Raw genomic sequence first — 15,557 nt, 5'->3', positions numbered from 1 at the left:
AAATTTCAATTTCAAACTCACTAAATAATTTTTGCATCTTAAAAAACAGTGTTATTGTTTTGCCTGTTTTGCAGTTTGGCATATGCTCATCTACCTAATAGGTTGTTACAGCTGTTGGGTATTTATGAATTCTGCCATACATATTGCCTTGAAGTTTCCCTCATTCCACACTACAATGGCCATATCTATCAGCTGAACACTTAAAAATACATTTTTCCCTCCAAGTACCAATCCCTTCATTCTGTTCTGTATTTTCTCATGCATCCACATTTCTCAGGCTTCTGAGCCATGTGGGATTTCCTACTCATCAGGGTTGCACAAACACTTTTAGCATCTTTTAGACTTCTGCAGGTGCCAACAGTACAGACAAAAAAAAAAAAAAAAAAAAAAAAAAAATATATATATATATATATATATATATATATATATATTCCCAGGAATTTCTACTGCATGCTGTTACATACTTGTGTAGATTACCTACAGGAAACTCTCCCTGGACCAGCCAGCTGCTGCAGTGAGACAGCCTCAGTCTTTTTTAGTCTTTTGCTACCTTCACACTCCCTGTGCTAAGGATAGAAACCTGGTACAGGTCTGTGTACAGGGAATGTTCTGACCCTGAACAACATTACTGATGGTCCAGTTTATACTGAAATAAGAATATATGATAGACCTCATTCAGCTTACTCCACTGATGCGTGATTTCTGTGGAAACACACAGGAATGAATGGAAGAGCTGCCCAGGGCAGTAGAGCTCTGTATGATGCCATTACTTAGCACCTTTCTCTATATGCAATTACACTGGGGCAGAAGGTCAATGACCCAGGCCCAGTTGTCCAGTTTGAGCAGATCCTGGTATTTTTTAATACTCCCTTCCTCCCTGCCCAACAGTCATACTTATGACTTAGTTCTAACAGTGTCATCATTTTCACTCCTCTTTCCTCCCTACCTCCCAGCATAATAATTCATTTATCTTTTAGATTAAAAAAAAAATCTTCACATTAGGAAAAAAAATAATAGAAGCAGAGGATAAATTTATGACATTATGCCTTCATCCCAAATGAATGGAACATTTCAAAACTTTAACAGGATTAATAACTGAAACACTTACATCATATTTTGGCTATAAAAGCATGAATTGTTCTGACACAGTAAGTCCTCATTAAGTGACACATGAACTGTGATATTATCTGACCTACTATTTATTCACAGCATATCTTCCTTTCGTGATTATACATCCTAAGAGTTGCAGCCACACAGAAGTCACACAAATAAAACCACTCTGAAAACTGAATTTTCCCCTAGCCACCATCACTCATGTAATTCATCTTTTAGCTCTTGCCAAGAGAAATGCACAACTATTTACAGTGGCAGAGAGTGAAAGCCTTCATGCTGGGCCGTATATTCCCACTCTGCTGTAACCTGTCTTCAAACTGCTAAACCCATTCACACTCACTCTTGTCTTCATCAGTTACTAACATCTCTCTGAAGAGTGTGTCTGCATTCCAAAAATTTAAATATTTTCTTTTAAAAAGTGTATAGACGACCATTAGTAATTGTATCAACACAGAGACACCCTGTTGTGCTGGAATCAATGAACTGAAACATTTGCGCAGCATTCTGCAATCAAAGAAAGGCAATTCTTTGGCATCCATTTTATGAAACTGGATCACTTCAGGTACAGAAGGAGTAAGTTCAGTCAATCTGAAAGCACAATGTCCTGGCAGCCAGGAGGGGCAAAATTGTCCTGGGGGGCATCAGGCAAGAGAGGGGGATTGTCCTGCTCTGCTCTGCACTGGGGCAGCCTCACCTTGAATATTGTGTGCAGTTTTGGGCCCCACAATATAAGAAAGATATCAAGTTCCTCCAGAGTCTCCCAATGAGGGCCACAGGGAGGAAGAAGGGCCTTGCAGGGACTGGGTCTGTTCAGTCTGGAGGAAACTGAGGAGAAACCTCACTGCAGTTACAACTTCCTTGTGAGGGGAAGAGGGGCAGGCACTGATCACTTCTCTGTGGTGACCAGGGACAGGACTCAGGGCAATGGCCTGAAGTTGAGTCAGAGGAGGTTTAGTTTGGGTATCAGGAAAAGGTTCTTCACCCAGAGGGTGGCTGAGCACTGAACAGGCTCCCCAGGGACGGGGTCACAGCACCAGCCTGACAGAGTTCAAGAAGCATTTGGACAGTGCTCTCAGGTGTGTGGTGTGACTCTTGGGGATGGTTCTGTGCAGGGCAGGGAGTTGGACTTGATGATCCTTTTGGGTCCCTTCCAAGTCAGCATATTCTCTGATTCTTGATATGCTACTACTGACCTCTGGGTATGATTCTTAGGAAAGCTAAGAGTCCAGAACTGCAAATTAAGACAACGAACACATTTAAAAAAAAGAGACTTAACATACCCAGGTACTTCTATCATAACAGATGTTCTGATTTTTCAATCATTTGCATTAAAAAGTTCCCAAAAAGACTGTTCTGTGGTCTTAGAGCACACACAAAATAGAAATCCTCAGGTTTTTTTTCCTGTCTTCAGACATTCTTATTTCCTTGATCCCTTCAAGGCCTGTAATAATCTGTGTAAAGCAAGACATACTCCAATGCATCTACTACAGTAAAATTGCAAGTTACTAATACTATTTTATAATATATTAACTCTTCTAACACGCAGTTTGAATATTCAAGAACTAAAGGACATAAATGGACATGTTTACCTCTGGCAGGACATGAACTGCAGCAAAGTCACTGATCTTGGGACAAAACACTAACTTCTTCCAGGGAAATTGAGATACAGGATATTATCATTCATAATCCAAAAGAACAAGTAGTCTAAAACATGGCAATTTAATTTTGACACCTTAAGAGTAGAATTTATCTTTATCTTATGGGTCTCTGATATATATTTCAATGTTTGTAATATCTAATGGAGATCCTTGCTGCCCCAGTGTTAAATATTAAGAGAGGGAAAAGACAATGTATAATCATTTACACTATGAATGGCAGTCCTTTTGAAGTTTATTTAGGATTACATGGGTAATATGAATAGTACAGATGTGGCTCATAACACTGAGTCTGTGAGAACAGCTATTCACCTTGTGAAACTACAGCCTGGGAATATGGAAGCTTTTGTCTTTCTTTTTTTTTTTCCCCCATTTTTGTCACAATCTTTTGCACCATTTTGATTTGTTTTTGCCCAAATAGACTATTCTGAATGGAAGCACTTTTCATCTCAGCTCATGAGCGAAACTATTAGAATTCAGACAGGACTTATTACATTTATGAAGCAAGCAAGGCATGCCCTGGAGAGTGTGGGGGACACTTTTCTTCAGGCTTTGTGCATGCTTGGGGTCTGGATCATTGCAAGGAAATTAGGAACATTTTCCACTACATACAGCAATATCTGGCCAGAATACAGTACCCTAAAAGCATTGATCATTTTTGCAAGCTTTTACTGAAAAATGGTTTTCCTTAAAAATAACAAGGGAATTCTTTCACTTGAACAAGTCTGTACTATTTACACATGGAATAAACAAGATAATATCCTTGTTAGCATTTGGGAGGAAACAAGATGTTTTAAACCTGCTCATTTTTTTTATATTTACAGAATTCTCTTCATAAGTCATGTAGAAATGCAGAGGCACTCTGAAGAAAGGGACTTCTTTAGGTTTATTTAGGAGTATTCAGGTTGTAAATGAGTGAAAAACATGCAGCATTTCTTAGGGATTTTCTTTTGGCTGTGTTTTGACATGTACTCACACTCAAGGCAGCTGGTCCTGGGGGTCCTGCATCTCCCTAGTTAAAACAGGAGAGGAAGTAAATCAACAATCTCTTTAGTTAAACATATTTAACCTCTAGACCTTTTAGAGAATATGCAGCACTGCAGAAGTGATTTCAGTACAGTCATCAAACATGTTGATTATGAAAATGTGCGAGAAAAGTGATGTACTTTTCCAGTAATGGCATGGAGATACGTGGTTCACCACAGGTTAAAGGGAAAAAAAGATAAAGCCAGGCCTCTGCATAAGTGAATCACAGCTTAAAAAAATAAATCCTTCAAAACACATTTCCATATGTCAAGTTACAAGCTGCAGCTTACATGCAAAAGGTGGCTGCTGAAGCCAGTGTGACAGCTCACATATGTAAAGACACATGGCTGTATATATATCCACAGCATCAGGTAACTGAGGTAGAAATCACATCTGAGACCTTCAGGTGTAGCTCATGGGAGCAAATCAGTGCACCCAGAGAGCAATTCAGAACACCAAATTTAGGCTCCTGCTCAAAACTCCTTTTAAAATTCACTGTGCTAAGGGGTACTTGTCTTTTGCATTTACAGTTAGCCTGTACACATATTCTTCAACCCTTAGGTTGCACCAATGGCAGCAGTGTGTTTGCCACACATAGGTATGGCAACATGTTCAAAACTGAAGAATATCATGCACAATCACACATACATACAACTTAATAGATTGTAAAAGGTACCTTTTCTCCTTTCGGACCAGCCACACCAGGACTACCAGGGTCACCTTTTAGTCCCTGGGCAAAAAGAGAAATGCAAATTTGTTGTCATCTGTGAAAAATGCTAGGACAAAATCCTGTAGCACTGTGAATTAGTATACACTAAACAAATAAGCCTTAAAATTCTATCATGTTATTAGTACTATCTCAAAATTCTTTATTTTCATTGTTTTGTGAACAGACAAACATCTATCAAAGATCATGTGTCTTCAACACATAATTAAACATATAAAAACAATCCATTGTGCCCCATCATGGTGAGTAGAAATGCAAAGTTGCTTTGCAGTCTTGCATGGCTAACAAAGATAAAATGGAATATTAGAGAGAGTGCTAGTACATTCACTTGAATGCTGCTAAAATTGGGAAAGAGGCAGAGGTGGATAGAGAACTGCAGACTTTATATTTCAAGTAGCAGTGCTGAACTGGAGAGCTCCAGGAAGGTACAGCTCAGAGCTGCTGCACATCTTCCAACACTCTCGTTTTCACCAGTGCTCACAAAGGCAATTAGAGAAATAATTGGATGCTTAATACCTCCTTCTTTGATTCTGCCTCCATCAGGAACAGCAGACAGCACTGCCTAGCCTTACACCTTACACACACAGCCCTTTCACACTCGCAGGATCAGGGTGGTGTGGGTTGGAAGAGGCTTCTGAAGGTCACCTGGTTCAACCTCCCCTGCAGCACACAGGGACATTGCCAGCTGGATCAGGTTGCTCAGAGCCCTATCCAACCCATTCATTAAAGTTTCCAGGGATGGGGCCTCTCTGAGAAACCTTTCCAAGTGTTCACCATTTTCATTATAAAGTATTTCCTACTTACACCTAATCTGAATCTATCCTCTGCAATATCTCTTATAAAACTCTTCCGCTAAGTTCTCACCAGAAGCACCCAAAAAACCCCCACAAAACATCTTTAGTACCCAGAACACAATCTTTTTTCTTTTCTTTGCTGCAAAACAAATGGAAAAATGAGAGGTTTCAAAATATGTCCAGTAAATTCAAGCCATTCTACAGCAATGAATGAACTTAATTCTCATGCTGGACCAAGAATGCATGTTTATTTAAGGTGAGACTTGTCTTGCGCCTTCTCTCTGACCACTGCTTTAGGGGCATGAGAGACTCTGTATATTTGAAGTCAGAGAAACCTCTACAAGTTCAAAGACTTTACATAGAAACTAAATGGCAACAATGTAGGCAATACAAGACCCAATCATCATGAGGTGCTCCACAAGTAGGCCATCATCATTATTATTCTGGAGGTTAAATAGGTCAAGGATAGAAAAGATTAATTTACATCTGAATTAGGATTTACAAACTAAAGTTCTTACCAGCTCCCTTTTTGTCCTTGCAAAGTCTCTTCCTCAGTTTGCAATTATTAGGAAGATGGATACAACTGGCACAAAAATGGTAACTAACATCTGTGCCTTAGTGGGTACAGAAACATGAAATCAGTGAGTGTTCTAAATACTGCGTATTTGTGCAACTTCACTTCCTGCTAAAATTACATTAATTCACCATCTGGAAGGAACATCATTTAGAACTATATGAGCATTTAAGTACCCACTTTGGATTAAATTTGTGGTTGTTGTAAATACCCCTGATTTAGCTTTGATTTGTTCTTTATTAAGCTTGCCAAATATGTAATAGTTAAATCAGAAGTAGTTTTGCTGTTTGAACTTAAAAATGTAATAGGCAGATGGATTCAAAAACCAAGCCAAAAAATTGCTTTCTTTTTACAATCTGCATATTTATGACATTGCTTTAATATTGTCTCCATTTGCTATATTTTACTTTCAACCTCCTTCTGAAAGACTGCATAAAACACAACCAATCCATATTCTTAAAGCCATTTTAGGGATTTTTCAGGTATGCAAACTGTATGGATTTGGTTCAAAATCAATACTAGCAAATCAGCAGTGGAACAATAGTTATGAGTTTAGGAGTTAGCTCTTAGGCTGTATGTTTCCAGAAGACAAAAGATAAGGCTAAAAAAAAATCTGTGGCTCACAGATGGTGACATATATCCCTGAATCTCCATATATCTCTACTGAATAGAAAATGCAACTGCAGATGAAAGATACTGAGCCTGAGCCATGTACTTTCAAAGTAAGAACCTTATTTTTTCCTAATTGCTGTGTTTAAAGCTTTTACTAGTGTTTCTGCAAGAGCACCTCAGTGAGCTGTGCAGTCTGACAGCTACTGCAGAGATGATGACCAGAGCAACTGACCTCAAATAAAAAGGACAAGGGGAAACTACACGTTTTACAAGAAACCTCACAGTGTTTGAAGAAGGATTTTTAAGGACCTGATGTTATAGACCCATAAGAAGTATTTCTGCTTTGCCTACACATTATGTATGCATTTAAAAATATTATAAACTTAATAAGTTCCAGACATGGTGAATGCTTGCAAAAAACACATCTGGGAATGCACCGTGCATACTCTTCCCTGCAGTCACCCTTTTGAAGCTGCTGAGAGGTTTAGCTGCTGGCTCACTGCTCCCAAAATGCCAGAAGAAGTAAGAATTTCTGTACCAAGTTAAATCTGTAGCCCCTTTTAGCACAGTACAGTAGGGTATCTGTCTCTGGCAGAGACCAGAACAGGATGCTTCAGTAAAATAAATGTGGTTATCTAAACAGATATAATTTGGATAATTTTAGACCAAGCCTTAAGTTAGAAAAGCTCATTTTCTGAAACGTTTTAGGAGAACAAGGTCAGCTCTGAAAACAAACAAATTTCTATTGATCTAAGGAGTCTGTTACCAGATTTGTTAGAAATTCAAGAACAGATTAAAAATTCCAGCAGCTCTTATAACAGAGAGTAAATTAATTGGGTATTGAATTCTCTCCAAGTCTAATTCTAGTTTTTTGGAACCAATATAATAATATACATTTATGATTTCATGAACAGTCTTCAGCCAAAGCATTTTCTCCTCTGAAAGGACTACAGCTTGGTCTTTTTACAGGTTGTGATAAACTGACATGATGGTTCCTCTGTGGAAACCAAAATGTAAAGTCAGCATTAGAACATGTATGTACAAAGCCAATTCAAAGCTACCAAGATAACTATACTGGAAATAGCAGAAATGAGAAATGTTTTGTATACATACATAAAATAAGACTTATAACTGTAATACAATTTCCAACCAGCAGAGAAATTACTGGAACAAGTATATCACAAACATCAGTAAGGGTGTGAATTGGGGTCAGTGAGGGAAAGATTAAATTAGAGGCAGTGTTTTTGTTTGGAGGGGATGACTATGGTATTTCTTCTGGTGGAATGAATCAAAAACAGATAAAACAGGTAAAATGTACCACCAGCTGTCATCAGGTACCTTTCTCAATGAAAAATGCAAAGATCAGCTGGACTCCAACCAGAAGACTCCAGCAGCTCCTTGCAGGAGCCAAATGTTGCCTTCTGGAATTGCACCTATTTGTACAGCATAAACCATGCTGCACACATGTGGCAATGGAAAATATGATCAGACTGCAATAATATTTTCAGGAGAATAGGTTTTCAACTTTAAAAGATACCTTTGGGGAAAATGTAATTTGTTATTTGCAATTCCATGGCCTTTATTAGAGTGACCTGGTTCAATGTCACATCAGGTTGAAATCTCCTAGAGCAATACATACTATCTAATGTACTGGAACTACAGTACACAGCCCAACACTCTAACCAACAATGTGCAACCACGTTATTATAGATCAGATCAGTTATCTCTGCTGGGTAACACAGCTTGAAAATAGTCTAATCACTAAGAACTACATTTTCTTCACAGAGCAGCCCTAAAATCTAAGTTAACAACTTAGATTGTTGTCAAAGTCAGCAGTACAACACCAACCTGGACATGCTGGGATAACTTTTGTAATTTAGAGAAGTGTTTTCATAGCTCCAAACAATATGTTTTTTTCAGTTTATGTCTCAGGTACTTTTAAATACTGTCACTGCTCTTGTCTCATTAATGGAATTCCTAAACTTCAAACTGGTATATTATTAGAATTCGTTGGACCCTAAATTAAGTCTACTATCTCCTAATACTCTTGTTCCTAACAGATTTCTCAGACTCCAGATACAAATAAACATCATCACCAATTTCACTTTTTCAAGCAATAGGATTATTCTTTTCCTACTCAGGTATTTCCTTGCAATGTAAGAGAGTTCAAGACAGGCAGGCCCTGAGGGTAATGTGTAACCCTGAGGTGAAGGTAAACAACTATTGCTATTGTATCAAGATGCAGGATCCCTTTAAAAATGATCATACTTCTGATTTCATTTTCCCACAAGCATTAAAATGTAAAGGTCTAATATGTTTTCCATCTTTCCATTGACAAACTGGGATTCTTTTACTGCTTACTGAACTTAAGAGCTCCTTTGACATCAAGTATATAAAGAATAAAATTTTATGTAGGAGAGTTTTAGAAAAGTCACTTATGGTATTACCACACCCCCCTCTCCAGCAAAAGAAATAAAACTAACTAATTAAACGCTTGGTTTAATATATATACTGGATTTTAATTTCAGACTTGTTTTACTTTTTTTCCCCCCATTTACAAGAAAGACACTATTCCTTTACAAGCTATGCATGACACATGCTGACAGATATGATAAAGCTTGCTGTTTTGACTTTTGCTGAAAGATTTATTTCACAAAATAGTAATTGGCAGCATCCCATGGCATTCATTCCTACCTGCAACAGTGATCAAGAAAACAACATGACTCAAAAAGAGTCTGAAAGTTTTGATGATAAAGATTTTCTTTTCACTTCAGATCAACAGGCAGACATATGGATATCATAGAGAACATATTCCATAGATAGTTTCATGGCTATTTATAATGCAAATTTATCTGTATTCCACACAGGCTATGAGTGTTTTTATCCATTTTTTCAGTTAGTGTGTCCATGAAGCTCCATTTGTTACAGTGATACAAATGACAGCATTATTACAGAATCACAGAATCATTAAGGTTAGAAAAGACTTCCAAGATCATTGAGTCCAACCTTTCACTGATAACCACCTTGTCAACTAGACCAGGCAATTCATAACTCTCAGTTACAAAAGCAGACAGATCTCACACACAACTGTAAAACAAAATATACAAAAGAATGGTGAAGGGAAACAAGATCTTAAAAAAATTACAGGATTTTAGTGGCAGCAATGTGGCACCTGAGTTTAATGTCCAGTGGCTAAAAGAGTGTCAAGGGAGGAAGGAGATACTATTCAAGCAAATTTGCTGTTCATTCTTGAAAAGCAAATACCTGCTTGGAGACATGGACATGTACTACAGGAGGACTATATTAGTAATCCATTAAGTTATTTATAACTACTCCTTAAGAAACTAAAAACAATGGCAACCCCATTAGTAGTATTTATAGCAAGTATTCATGTTGTCAGATGGATTTTGAATAATGTCCCAGCTGGGACACAGCATTGTAGATCTTGGCTCAGATTACTGGAGAGATAAACTGGGAGACATGCACAACAGTTAGATGTATTCACAGTTCCCGCCTCGAAACCTGGTTCTCAGTGAGATTAACTGAGCCACTTAGCACAACAAGTGGGAGAAGAGGAAACTAAAACTTTCTAGGTATATCATCACTATAGCCTAGTCTCCAGTTCTGGCTTCCCCTCTGTCATGCTACTTTCTTTCTAGCAAGAACTTTCTGTACAGCTAAGAAAACACATGTTAGCAACAGCATGCAAAAGTTTTCTGTGACACCTGCTTTTCTGATTTTGATTAAAATACATTCAAATATGTTTCTACCATTTGTTCAAGATAAAATGTTCAGTCATTGTTGTAGTTTAAATTTATGGGGGGGTCCCCGGGGAGTGCCCCCCGGAGACCCCCGGGGTCTTTTCCATAAATTTAAACTACAACAGATGGCGCACCAACGTCGGGCAACAGCATCAGCGACCCTGAGATAAGATGGACCATGGTAACACCGCTTCGGTGCCGTCTCCGGTGGAGCGGCCGTTCTGGGCCATCGCGGCCCAGGGCGGCCCCTCCCCCACCGCGCAGAGACCTCGTGAGCCACCACGCGGCCGTCCCACCACCGCCGACCGGCCCGGCGCGGGCCCGGGTCCCGGCCCGCCTCGGCTCGGCGGCGCGGGCTGCGGGGCAGCGGCGCGGCACCCTCTGGCCCGCGGCAGCCGCGGCGCGGGCGGCGAACCGGCGGCGGAGTGGCCCCGGCACGGCACGGCCCCGGCGGAGGAGCGGCCCCAGCCCAGCGGCCGCGGCGCGGGGCAGTCCCGGCGGAGCCAACACGTGGTCCCGGCCCCGCCGCAGCGCGCGCGGGCCCCAGCACCGGGAGAAGCCGCGCGGACAAGCAGCCCCGGACAGCAGCGAAAGGAACTCAGCCAGATGGCCATCAGAGAAGGAAAAAGCAGTCTTCAGTTGTGCCCAAGCCCCGCACCTTCCAAAACTCGGTTTTGTAAATTGTGTAACCTCCTTCCTTACCCTTACCCCCTCCTCCCCTCGCTGCTCCTTCTCCCTAACCCCCTTTCCCTTAACAAACCCCCGAGAGTTAACCCCTTCCTGCTCAACCCGGCACGGCACAGCTAACACCACGTGCTGCGCTGTGACCGCATGGCCACCATGGCCACGTGCTCTCAGTCCCATCTTCCGTTTTTCAAGTCCCACAAGGTAAACGCTAAGAAACCAAACCCCAAAGCTAAAGTGAATTTGTAATACCAGTTTTACAGCCTTGTATAATTGTTAATGCTACTTTGATTCCCTTTCCCTGTTTTTCTGCCCCTGTCCCTGGCTGTTCTGGCCAAACAGCAGGGTGTCCCAAACCCGTCCATTTCCTTCCCATCCCCATGAAGTAGTTTTTACAATTATGCCTTTCTAGTTTTGTGTGTGTAAATATTGCAGATTCCCCTGTTTTCTGTTTTAGAAAGCAGAGGCCTTTTCAGGTCACAAGTGTAGATCCAAGGGAAGAAGTTTTTGAATTGTCTTCTTGTAAGGCGCGATTCAGTAGTGTAGACTATTGAATCTGTAACGCTTTTGGGTTTATGCTGTCCTCAGTTAGTTCTGAGGGTGATTGATAACCTAAATTGGTGTCTGAGAAAGTATTTGACGGTTTTTGTAGTTTTTTTCTTTTGTTTTTCTTTTGATGACCTAAAACTGGGGGTCTTTTGTTTTGGTTGAACCAGTTGGAAAGTGAAAGGAGTGGTTTGGCTCAGATCCGTGAGTGTCGGTGACTTGCTGTTCAGGCCTTAAGGGAATTCCGTGACAGATCAATGGCAGCTTGAGTTGATTTAAATTCCTCACTGCCCCTGCCCGGCCCCAATGGGGGAACTGCAGCAGGCCACCTGGAGAATCTGAAGCCGTGTGTAGAGCCCGGGGAACTCCACGTGTTTTCCTGTCTCTAGAGTGGGAGCATAGTCAGCGCCTCAGCCTAAACTGGGGGCTGTGGTGGTCTGAAAAGCCAGTTGGAAAAGACTAGACACTATTAGGCCAGTCACGCTAGAAAGGCTCAAACAAAATTGTTAACTTGTTTCAAATCTTGCAATATAAACTCACATAACCCATCTACTGCAATTACAAGGTCAGATCAACTGTTCACAGTATAACATAATCCTTACTGCAATTGTATTTAGTTTCATGCTGCAAAAGTGTAATTACTGTTTCATTTTAAATTATTAATTGTCATATGTCATATTTCTCTTCTCACATTTTAAAGAAAAAAAAGGGTGACTTGTGGGATTGCATTTTATGGAAAGAGTTTGCTCTGGCTCACCCTTGGAAAATGTATGGTTTGTCCTAAGTCTGTATCCTCCCTGCAGTATCCTGTATCTGTAACCTCATTGGCTGGAGAATGTTACCGCGCCCCTTTGAACCTCTGTGATAAGAATGCCAAGGCAGAAGGCTCTGCCCCTCTTGCCTCTCTACCCCTGGAGGCGTCCGGACGCTCCTCTCTCCTCTCCCCCCCTTCCCCCTCCCCCCTCCCCTTCCCCTCTCCCTCAGTGAATAAACCCTCACCTCATCAGCACCCCACCGGCATCTGAATCTCCTTGCCTGCCAGCACGGGAACACCACGACCCCAAAAGACCTCGGGGGTCTCCGGGGGGCACTCCCCGGGGACCCCCCATAAATTTAAACAACAACAAGTCATCATCTTCAAGCTCTTGTGAGGATGGGAACCCTCCCTCCCCCAGGCAGAGACAGCACCTGCCAGAAGGCAATGCCACTAGCTTTAAGTGTTTTCAGGCTGTTTTTATACAGCACTGCAGATTACACCAATGTAAGTAAGTAGATTAATTTGATTATTGCAGAAATACCAGATGTTACATTTCTGCTTGCAGGACAAGTTAGAGAGACACTGATAGAAACCAAGAGTCAATGATACACAGTTCTGTAAATTTAAGGACTGATATCTCCATGCAGAGTGATAACTGAGTTCAAAGCATTTTATGAAAGTGTTGTTAAAAAGGAATTATGTGTGGATTCAAAAAGTACGTTATACTGCCATGTGCAGTTTTACCTCTGTTTTAATGTTTTAATGACAATTCCTATAATAATCTACCATTTACTGACACATTGCAACAGTTCAGTAAATATTTTAAAATATAAATGTTCAGTATTTTTCATGTTCAAGGTGCCACTATGTTAAATATGTCCTAGAGTTAATCATATACTTGGTATACCTTACTCTTCCTAAAAGGTTGATGGAACAAGATCTCATGTAGTAAAGAAGATCATGTAAGACCAACACAGAAATGTCACCAGAGCTATGGAAAGAAACACAGATGTGTTTTTTCCATGCTGTCAGCATATATGTATGCATGAGAGAAGTATACAGTTCACCTTTACAGACAGACAGGCTACAAGAGAATACCTCTTCAAATATCTAAATTTAGTTTCAGCTTAGTACACAGTGTATGTTCTCACATGAAGGACATCCACTATTACTTAAAAATAGCCTGATTTACCCAGCATTAAATTGTAATTACCTAAAACAGGGAAAATATTTTTATGGTTACAGTGTGCATAGAAAGCCAGGTGATGTAAAAAGCGTCATAATTTTGTAGCCTGTGTTAGTGCATTTTCAGTAGCCCCAGCTAGACTGCCAAAGTATTTTTGTGTTAAATGCTGACCCTTTTATTCTTTTGGAAAAGGTGCTTAAGAAAGTATTGCTGAATGTTTTTTCCAAGTCCCGTTTCTGGATTCTAGTCCTAATGTCAGTCCTTCCCCATCTGGGAGTTGCTCTCTGCCTTCAACAGCAATGCTTTGCAGCTGGAGAGCCAAGAGTATCTAGCATTAAAACCTAAAGCCAGGGAAACCCCCATCAAGGTCAAAAGGGAGAAGGACAGGAAGAGAGTATAAAGCAAACAGCTTGCTTGACTTTATTACTGTGTTTTTTAAATCTTACCTTTTTGAAATCACGCTGGTTGTCTGTTTTAGTATTTCATTAAAAAACAAAACAAAACAAAACAACAGATTTTTTGTCCTCTCATCTTGGTTTCACATACACAAAAATAAATAAAAATTTTAAAATAGGCAAAAGTATGGTTTACTTTATAATCATACCTAGAGTGTAGGATTAGGTTTCCAACTTCAATGTGAGCTTGGTCATCAGGATTATCCAGTATTTTTTATACAAAGATTTATGCTACCTTAAATATGATTCAGTCCAATTAACTAAGCAGGCAGTGACATCTCACAGTGAAAAAAATAAAAGTTTTGATTCTATCACAGAAGACACATGGCACAGTGAGTGACACACCCAGGAATGGCTAACAGCTTGTGTATTTTCTCTTTCAGAATCCAAAGCTTCCAAACCATAGCTTTACCCTTCCTCCAAAAATGCCACCTTCTCCAGCGGATTATCTAACAAGGAATGATTCTCATCTCTATTATGTTTAATCCCCATGCTTGTTTCAGTTTATCACGTGAATCATGAGCAGAAACATCATGGAACCCACCAGACCCTTATCCACAGCCCCCCTTACATGAAGCCCTAAGAAGTCCTATGTCACATGAATGCATCTCTTCTTCCCCTATTGTCTTGGGGATGTTAAATCCCCAGTCATACAGAGTTTCCATCACTCTTCTTAAATAAAGTCTGAATTACATTTCTTAACCATCCACCCAGAGGTTTGTAACTTAGCTGTTACATTATTGTTCCATTTACCTCTGTTCCAGGAAGGCCTTCGGGTCCTGGTTCTCCTTTATCTCCTTTTTCACCCTAAAAGAATTTATATTTATTTTATTATATATACTCATAGCAAATACTAACGCACAGTGCTTTTTAACAGGAAAAATATTTTACTATTCTGTTCTGTTCTACATGAGCATTGCAGGATGCACAAGCAAAACTATTTCTTACATTCCAACAGAAATTCTTTCCAAATGAATGACCCTGAAAAGTGTCTAGCAGTCTGGTAGGTACAGTTCTCTGTACTTCATAGTGTCATTGAACATCCACAAAGACCCACCAAAGAAAAACATTCTTGTTTCTTGCTGTGTTTCAAGAACATGTTCGTGAAACAGAAATGTACACCAGGGAACAGTTTTGTTTTTAAAAATCCTAATCTTAATATTGCATTAATTTTTTTTTCATTCTGAGATTCAATTTTGTTATCAGATGCTTAAAGTATGTGTTTATTTACAACGTCCTCAGTATTATAATTTTTCTTTGACCCATAGCGCTATATGGTTCACTATTTGCATTTGAGAAATGGAAACAACTTTTGTTCTGAAAGTTTTCTTACAAGTATGAATATGAACATCATTATTAATTAGAAGAAAAAAAATGGTGGGAAGGTTCCTTCAGAACTGGCTATAGCTGGTTCCTGAGTTTACTCATGAAACAGTGACCATGACAATCTTTGTAGAATACACAAAATAATTCAGTTCCATATTAAATCTCACCACCATGCTATTCTAAGACATATTTCATCAAAGTGGATAAAATACACCTGCTAAAGAAGCATAATTTAAGAGAAAATACTATCCAGAATCAACAAGCATAAAGAGCTCTATAATTGCATCTCTGTCCCTCAAATGAAGTTCATCAAATCAAAATAAGTAATCGTAAAGTAACAT

General features: G+C 39.8%; 1 protein-coding gene across 9 annotated transcripts in view; it reads right to left on the bottom strand.

The window, feature by feature from the left end:
• COL19A1 (collagen type XIX alpha 1 chain) overlaps positions 1-15,557 on the bottom strand; it is a 191,583-nt gene that overhangs the window by 85,168 nt on the left and 90,858 nt on the right. For all 9 annotated transcript variants that reach the window (XM_063389432.1, XM_063389431.1, XM_063389436.1 and 6 more), the window contains 3 exons: positions 14,644-14,697; positions 4,471-4,524; positions 3,745-3,780 (listed from right to left, as the gene is read on the bottom strand). In XM_063389432.1, coding sequence (XP_063245502.1) covers positions 3,745-3,780; positions 4,471-4,524; positions 14,644-14,697 — 144 coding nt within the window. The remainder of the gene's footprint in view (positions 1-3,744; positions 3,781-4,470; positions 4,525-14,643; positions 14,698-15,557) is intronic.

Source organism: Prinia subflava, chromosome 2 (genome assembly GCF_021018805.1).
Source record: "Prinia subflava isolate CZ2003 ecotype Zambia chromosome 2, Cam_Psub_1.2, whole genome shotgun sequence".
Taxonomy (NCBI): domain Eukaryota; kingdom Metazoa; phylum Chordata; class Aves; order Passeriformes; family Cisticolidae; genus Prinia; species Prinia subflava.
The sequence above is the reverse complement of the archived record's forward strand: the minus strand, read 5'-3'. Positions and strand labels throughout refer to the sequence as shown.